At 37.9% G+C, this 9124-nt stretch overlaps 1 protein-coding gene across 1 annotated transcript in view; it reads left to right on the top strand.

The window, feature by feature from the left end:
* The first annotated feature begins 3965 nt into the window (after window positions 1-3965).
* Window positions 3966-9124, top strand: part of LOC133403269 (neuronal cell adhesion molecule-like) — a 64793-nt gene continuing 59634 nt past the window's right edge. The window contains exon 1 of the mRNA XM_061678032.1: window positions 3966-4073. Coding sequence (XP_061534016.1) covers window positions 4029-4073 — 45 coding nt within the window. The 5' untranslated portion in view covers window positions 3966-4028. The remainder of the gene's footprint in view (window positions 4074-9124) is intronic.

Below are 9124 nucleotides of genomic sequence, written 5' to 3'. Positions count from 1 at the left end.
ATTTTTCCATGGATTTGTGTAAATATCAGGTTCGTAGTCACATTTATTTTTCTTCTTTCTAATTTCATTAAGGTATAACAGGAAGCAACATATCATGCACTATCATTGTCCTTTTCATTAACAGACATAAAAGTGGGACTATCCAGACTTTGGGCTGCTGTGTGTCTGAAAACTAGACCATATGACTTTCATCCCCTATTTTGATGATGTGACGTCAGTAGAGCGCACCTGTGCAAATTATAGCAGCAAGCAGCATATCATGCCCTATCTGACAGTGAAATACATGTATGACTAAGTACTGAGCTTACCTACTGGACATTGCACGACACAAGCATAGCAACCCATTTCTTCCTTTCCTTAGTTGAGTTTAGGCTTAGTAACAATCAGCATATCGTGCACTGTCACTTTCTATTTCCCTCACACTGACAAAGAAGTGCGACTATCCAGACTTTGAGCTGTGATGTGACCTAAAACTAGACCACATCACTTTAATTTCCAATGGTTGGCCATGTGACACCTGCATCACACATCTGTTTATCCACATAAGTGCAAATTGTAGCAGTGAGTAGCATGCCATGCACTATCAGGTCTTATTTTACATGATGCTAGCATAGAACCAACATTTGTCCATAGATTTGTATAAATTGTTGGTACAGTATCTTCCTTTGTCTTCTTCCTGAGTAATAGCAAGCCACATACTGTATCATGTCACATGATAACAACGTTGCATGCACACTTTAAGCCATTTTGAATCCTTGGATGGATGGATGTAATTCAGTGTCATATTTTTCCTCTTACCATTGAGCAGCAAGCGAGGAATACTTATTCTTAAGTGTCGTTGTGAACTTTTGATTCTTACCCACGTACAGATTTTAGTAAAAATGTCCAGTAAACACATCTCAATGCAGCCGGTATATGCTGGTGTGACTTGGAATGCTCAGCCAAGGCCTTGGCGTGAACTTTCCCTTGTTTGAAAACGGCCATTGAAATATTGTCCTTTTATTGAAGTCCGAACAAAGAGCAGGGAGGGCGCCTGTCCCCGTCTCTGTGTGAGTTTGACGTAGCAATGGGCTGGCGGTGATCGCCCAGTGTCGTGCGGTCAACAGAATCAACGTGCAGAAATAATGCCCATTAGACGTGCTCGTCCACGCCGCTGCCGCTGTGAAATATCGCCCTTTGACTAATTTCACACAATAATCCATACAGCTCGCCGCTATCCATCATCTCATGGGTTATGAGCGCCTTTATTTACGATACATTTCTCTAATCGATGGCCCGACATTTTTGCTGAGTCCGAAAATTGCTGATGCTTTTCATTTGGGCCAGCATGCAGAAATGCTGCTTTTTGTCACCTCACACAATGAGGTGGCACGCTTCTCAAACTATTTTTTAAGAACCCCCTCATAATCCTAACACGAATTCAACATAACCACCATGTCCACCCCAAAATGCCGTGGGAATAATTTTTTTTTTCAACATGTCAACCTAAATATTCATGACCTGTTTAGTCGAAAGGAACTTAACCAAATTAAATTCCATTCAATTCAATATTTATCCATCGTCGTTCGCTGACGTGCACTGCTTCCACTAATAACATGGATCTAGTTTACAACAGCGCAGTCAGTGTTGCTAACTTCGCGATTTTTAGCGACTATTTAAAAAAAGTGACTAGCGACTTTAATTCTTACTAAGAACCAGAAGAACATGAGCAGAATCATTTTCACACATTTCCTTATGACAACAAAGGTGCCTGGTGGAAGGTAATCACACAGACATTCATGCTGAACATTTCCGAAGACACGGTGACCTTTTAGTACATTGCAGTAGTACTAATTTTACCACGTCGGAAACTTCTGTCTGGGTTGTCTTGCCTCAACTCTTCATTAGAGAAGAGCGTGAAAGACCTAGGAATGTGGCACAGATTTATACACATGACAATCATATCAGAGAATACTAAGTTAAAGAGTTCGTTTAATATGTTTGTTTTAGTAATGTGCTGGTCCTCATATGTAGGTATGCACTTGTTCCAAAGTGATATGATCTATTGCAATTGCGACCAAGTCCCCTGGGTCCCCAGTTTGAGAACCACTGGCCTACAGATCTCATTATGGTAAGTGGGAAGAAATTGTGACGCTATAATAGAACACAAACAATGAGCATATTGCAAACCTGTTGGAGGAATATGAAGTGCTTATTGCAGAAGCTGTGTGTTGTCCATAACGAGTGGGAGGGAGTGAGGAGAAAAACACATCTTTTCCTCTTTTCGCAGTTTGCTATTCACAAATTCATCTAGTTGAGTTTTATCCTTTATAACCTATCCTCAGCTATCCATACAGAAAAACTAAGTTTATCCTGGGTTGTTAGCGGAAGTTACGGAGAGTTTTTGCCGAATGTCTTTTTTTTAATCTGCTGATTGGCAATTAAATAGCTCCAGCTAACAAATACCAGCATCCTCACTTTTTTTTTTACTTTATTATTATTATTTTTTTTTACATCAAATAATCTGTAATTTATTTTTTAAAGTAATGTTGTAAAATGAGTTTGAAATATATTAGTGTTTTGGTATTATACTTTATGGTATATTCATGGTAATATAGGCAAGTATAAACATTTGGCTAATCTGCGGGGGCTCGGTCCCTGTAATAGAGTTTAAATTGTTGTTCCATATGAAGGGAGATTAATTTATGTTTTCTGCGCTTTTGTAGTGAGCGGAGCATTATTTAGGGTTGGGCCCTCGGTATAGTGACTCTTTCAAAGGGATGGCCTCCACCATTGTTTACCCTCTGCAACCATAGCTAACGCACCTCAAAAGGCCTTTTTTAGTACGTCTATTCTTTTGAAGTGGGTAGCAGAGAAGAATGGACAATAAATGAGTCCACCCTTTTCTTTTGTTTGAGATTAGATTGCAAGCGGACATCTGCTAGGTGGAGGTGAGTGCTTTCTCCCTCACCCACATTGTTTCACTGTGTGGGAAGGGAAGTTGTCAGGCTGTGGCTGGAGGCCTTTTTATTCATTTAAGACCCTCTTTTTGAGCATCTCTCACATTTACATTGACTGTCATGATCTGCCCGTTGTCCAGTTTGATGTTCTTCAGTGTAACTTTTTCAGAATATTTATCCATCTGTCCATTTTGCATAGCGATTGTCCTCATTAGGTTGGCAAGTGGAGTCTTCGCCACGTATGTTTGTTTTTTGTTTTTTTTTTTGGGGGGGGGGGGGGGGGGCTTGAGATCAGCACAGTTTTTGAGTAGATGATTAGGCGGTTAATCTCAGTTTGTCGTGTCAATTATGAGGGAGAGAAATGCCAACACGTTGGAAGTCAGACAAGTTCAGGCACCTGACACTCGAACAGAGTATGGTACAACTCTTTAAACAGAGTATGTGTTGCGGTAGGTAATAGAAAATGTGTGTCACGGTCGTGAGTAAAGATAATGCATTTCATGGAGTGAATGATAAACGCAATGTAAAAAAAGCCACTGACGTCCAACTCGAGGCAGTCAGTGAGTATTTTCGTAGTTGTACTCTAAATCTGTAATTGTTTTTGGGCCTTTGGTGCAAGAAGTGAGTCTACTCTTTCTTTTGGTAGGTTCAGTGCTTTTATTGTCACAGAGCACTATATTCAAACTCAGAGAGAACACGCTAACTCCACACAGAAAGGCCGGAGCCGGCATTAAAACCCTAAACTTCAGAATGCTGAGTCAGATGTGCTAACCACTCATTCATCGTGCTCCCTTTGGAATATTCAGTATAGCAAGAAAAAAACAAATCCCACCCAGTAACTTCATGTGATACCAGGAAATGTTTAACCCCCCATTGTAGAGAGACAAAAGGTTGGTTTTAATCCCACTGTGACAGGGGAGGCAGGCTCTGGGGAGGGACCAGCGAGGGATGGGTGGGGGGCGGCTGGGAGGGTTATCTGGGGAGGGCGATGTTTGAGAGGGAATCCGCTCTCCTCCCTCTCCTGTCAGTCAGTCGCCTCCGACGCCCAGAGGACTACACGAGCCGCCGGATTATGTCGGTTGACCTCTGATGCGCCTGCCGCTCTGGGGATTTATGATATTGACTGGGATAAAGGTGATGTATTTATTTTTGTATTAATCTCAGGGTAAAGTCACCTGCTGTGGAATTGATGATCAGAAACCTGTGATCACTGAGCCAGTCACTGAATTGGCTACAGTGCTCTGGAAGAGTCTGCGGTACATTTATGGCCTCTTTCAAAGTGAGGAATTTGGAAAACTTGCAGTGTGATTTAGATTTTTTTTGGACAGGGGTGAGCTTGATTGTTGTTCTGCTTCTACTGTCGACATCTTTTGTGCACGGAATGAACCGTCTGTCACGGTTGTATTGGGAATGTGGTTATGTGTATATAGCAGTATTTTAGAACTAGCAAATGGGCAAATAATGATATAGTAGAGTCTCTGAGGTTTAATGGAGCCTCTTATTTGTTTGTTAGTTTCCCAATTGGAAGTAATGGAAATTGAAGTAATCTGATCAAGAGACAACCTGTTGCCATTTTACAAGGGTAAAAAGAAGTTAATGGTTTTGTAATGACAGTGAAATAAGGCGGGATTTACACTGCAAGTCCAAAATATAACTGCAGGTGTAATAAAAGAGATTCCTAAATATTATTTAAACCACCGAACAGCTCTTGAGCACCCCCGAAATTGACTTTTTTTCCCCACTTGATGACCAACTTGCATATCAAATATAACAGAAAAAATAAATATAGTTTATAGTATATAGTATATAGTTTGATCACGGACATATATTAAATGATAGTAATTATGCTCCGAAGCTGTCTCTAAACACACACGCAAGCAGCCCTGTTACTAAAACCTTTTTGCCATCTAGAGGTAGAAAAAAAAAAGTGAGCTACATGACTCAGCAGAAATGACATCCTCAAACGAATTGCTCTGAAGTGACTTCCTTCTTCTATTCTTTCAATGTTTTCAGCAGTAAGGGAGTGTGTCACTCAAACCAATGCAACCCTGTTACTCGTATTTTTAGAAAAACACATCTTAATATCAATTATTTACATTTTTTATTGTATAGCTAACTTTGTTTTTGGCCAGTTAGGATAGCCGCTAACACCGCTAGCATATACTCTTGAACCAAATCTCTAACGTTAGCATTGATTTGCAGCCCAGTTACTTGAAACCCTGTAACTGGAATTAGAGCAGTACTAAAATAAATAAAAATTCAAATACCAGTAACATCTTTCTTTATTTAAATGTAAAGGATTCATTAAGCAATGTTTTTTAAAATGTGTTTTTCAGGTACCTGAGTATCTGTAACAGGGTTGTGCCAAACACAGCAAAATACATATTAAGAGAAATAAAATATCTCATATAAAGTGTATCATTGATGTTTTGAGAGCAAGATCTGTAATTTATTGCCGGATTTTCTTGAAAACATAAAATTTATATATAATAAATGGCCTATTTTTCAAGAATGTTGGTGCCTAAATTGTCCTCCAATTCTGGAATGACCCACATAGCGTATAGTTGGCCTGGGCTGACTCTGTCCCCTTATTGATTTAAATGAGGGTAAACTCTGCATTATTCCACTAGCTGCCGTTGCAAATTATTTTGTTTAGTTCATGAAGGACACACCTCTAATTGAGCATATGTAGGCCATATATAATTGCCTATATTTTTGCTGTAGTACATTCTCAGTGGATGCTTTAAATGTTTATTTGTGTAAGTGTAAGAAGTTAACTGCTGTATATTAAAATGGAGCTCTCTTGTGACCCCATGTATTCCGAATTCTATTAGAATTTTCTTCTTCAATTTTGACAAATGTATGGACCTTCTCCAAAGTTTTTATGAAACAACTTTTCCAACTTCCATACTAACTAGAAAAGCTACTTTATGTGTTTTTACCCATTGAAATGTTCGAAAATGTTTAAGTTGGTGGGATACGTTGTTGCTTACATTTGTATAGTATGTTTTCATTTACGCCCGCGACCCTAGTGAGGAGAAGCGGTTCAGAAAATGGATGGATGGATGGATGTTTTCATTTACGTTGTGGCTTTTGTTTGTTGTTGTGCTTTTGATAGCAAAAGTACCTCACGAGCTAAAAGCAACTAATAGACTCTTAATTGAGTTTTCTTGTTTATTACAATCGTCCGCCTCACAGTTGAGAGGTTCTGGATTAGAATCTCGGCACCACCCTTCTTGTGTGGAGTTTGGTCGCATAGGTTTTCTCCAGATATTTTAGCTTCCTCCCACATTCCAAAAACATGCATGTTAGGCTCATCGAAGACTATAAATTGTCCAATGCTTTTGAAATAATCGCAGCATATCGTCGACCGAGCAATGAAATTTTGGAACTACTGAATGATTTAAGGGCTGTCAGTCACAAGAAGGAGTCATGCTAGATCACCTATGACAAAACTGCTTGGGTGCTGGCCTCTCTCAGAGCAGGTTTTTCGAGGATGCTGTCCCAGGTTTTAAACGCAATGGTCCCCATGATGGGCCGATACATCCAAATCCCACACACTTGGGACGAGTTAAATCAAATAAAACATGGCTTTTATGTACTTGTACACAAAATTATCACTGTGATAAATGCTATTCTACAACTCACTAATGTTTGTTTGCCTTTTCCATTCACACTTCCAGTTTCATCACTTCAAACTTCATTTTTGGCATGCTGTGCTCTCCCAAATTTTCAATGGTGAAAACCATCAGACCAGCCTAAAGCACAAAACCGTCTTTTACATATGGCGGTCTCCACCTCTCACACCTGTTGCCAACAGTGTGCGCAATGTGCTCGAGTGAACATGTAATTTCGCAGCCGCTATTTTGGAAATGAGTAAATGAGGCCCTTTCCTATTTCGTCAGCATGTCTTGCAAGTAACAGCATCAGGGCACATCTCAATCCCTTGTTATGAAGTCACGGCAGGAGACAATTGTGTTCCGGCCGCAACGCTTGTCTCCCACTCTGCTGCTAATTAGGCTTCGTCAGGAGAGAGCCGTAACGTCCGTAAGCCGCATTCTGCCTCTCATTAGGCGCCAGTCTAAAATTAAACCCTCAGGTCAACTGAAGCGCCCATCCCCTCACACTGACGCACATAAAAAAAAAAAAAACACAGCCCAGAGAAGAAACCCCACAGACGCTCATTAGAGGAAGTCTGCGGCGAGCTTGTTCAACCTGCGGGGATGTCTTAATTTCATCTTTATTTTGGCCCTAAACATTTGCATGTTCAATGATGCATAGATCTAGCTTGGACTATGCACGAAGTAGTATCAGGACCACCCAGAGAAGAAAAATAAGAAGTACTCGACAAGGTTCAAGACGTAGTCTTACTGTAAAAGAATTAAGTTTGTTTATATTTTGAGAAATACTATACGTAGATTGAAGTTGTAGTTTTACCAGAATAAAGTTGTTGACTTTATTGTCTTTATATTACAAATTAATCTTTAAATTGCACACATTTTTTTCTTGAAATTATAACACTTTTGTCTAGAAATTATACGACTTTGTTTGTTGTAATATTATGACTGTTACTACTTTTTGTTGCGAAAGAATTGGATTTTTTTCTAAAGTATACTGCATTTTTCTTTAAAATTGACAACTTTATTGTTGTAATATTATGACTTTGATCATAAAATATCCAACTTCTTATCTAGAAAACATTTGACTATTTTTTCCAAAAATAGTTTACTTTTTTTTTTTTTTGTACTTTTACCAGAATAAAGTTGTATATTTACAGGTTAGTCTTTTTCCTTGAAAATGTCTGACATTATTCTCTTTATATTGCAAATCTAATTTTGAAATTGCACGTTTTATTCTTGAAATTATATTAACAAAAAATTCTGGAAAATATACGACTTTATTCTTGTAATATAACTAATTTTGAAATTGTAAGTTATCTAAAAGATTTACTACTTTCTCTCTCAAAGCCGTAGTTTCTTGAAAATATACAATTTAATTTTCTCATAATATTATGACTTTAATCTAGAGAAAATAAGATAGAAAAAAGCAATTTTTAATCTCAAATGTCCAATTTATTCCCAAAATATACAACTTCACTCTTGTTATATTACGTTAAATGTAGATATTTTACAAAAAATCTGAAAAAAAACAAAACCTCTTTTTTAAAAAAATATCCAGTCCCGTAATATTGCCACATCTCCAAAATATCAGACTTTCTATCTCGAGAATGTACAACTTTTTTTCTCAAAGCTATATTTGACTTTCTCGAAAATTTACGACTTTATTCAAACAACTTCAATCTTGAAAATATATATATTTTTTATCTTGAAAATAATGAACTTTTTATCTTTCCCTTTTTCTCTGGAAAATATACGACTGCATTTGTAAACCATTGGAGCAGTGATGACCACTTTCCCACTTGTTGGCCGGAAGATTCCAAATTCTACTTAGGATGTGCATGGTTTCCTGATTTATTTATTTTTGACACATTTAACTTGTTTCTAGGTTCATTGTCTCCACCACGGAGGCAATGTGTGCTAATGTGTTGGTTTGCAACTTCCTGATTAGGTTTCTTTTTAATTGTTTTTACTGTTACTATGTATGTAGAGTATGATTTTTATTATTATTTTTTTCAAAGTTCAAATGAAATTTTGGAAAACATGAAAGTAAACGAATGTATATCATTTGTAACAGTTATAGTGAGCAAAATAATATTTTGCTTAATTCTTATAGGATTTTGTGAAGATTTTCTACGGCATTTTGTGGTGGGTTTCATGTCCTTTGAATTTAAATATATCCTCTTGAGACACTTTTATCAGGTTGTGATTTATTTGTGTTTATTCTGCTTTTATTCTGCTTTGGTCCCTTGCATCTGGATGAAATTGCTGACTTTTAGCTATTAGGATCCTGTGGATGACAAATGTTTCGGCCTTGGCAAAGATCTGAGCTTTTTGAATGCTCTTGTTAGGGATGCAAAATTACCCATAATTTGTCTTTCTTTATGTCAGGCTGGAGCAGACTGTCCATTAATCCAGTGTTTAGCCAAGTGTCAACCGGCATTGGCTTTCTTACGACGCTTTACATTGTTTTAAGTGGCAATTTTCTTCTTGTTTTGTTGCTTCTGCGGCTGTATATAATGACCCTTTACTCAGTGTGGAAAGTGATATACTGCAGAACATTTTCCT

The sequence above is a fragment of the Phycodurus eques genome, chromosome 5 (assembly GCF_024500275.1).
Source record: "Phycodurus eques isolate BA_2022a chromosome 5, UOR_Pequ_1.1, whole genome shotgun sequence".
NCBI lineage: Eukaryota > Metazoa > Chordata > Actinopteri > Syngnathiformes > Syngnathidae > Phycodurus > Phycodurus eques.
The sequence above is the reverse complement of the archived record's forward strand: the minus strand, read 5'-3'. Positions and strand labels throughout refer to the sequence as shown.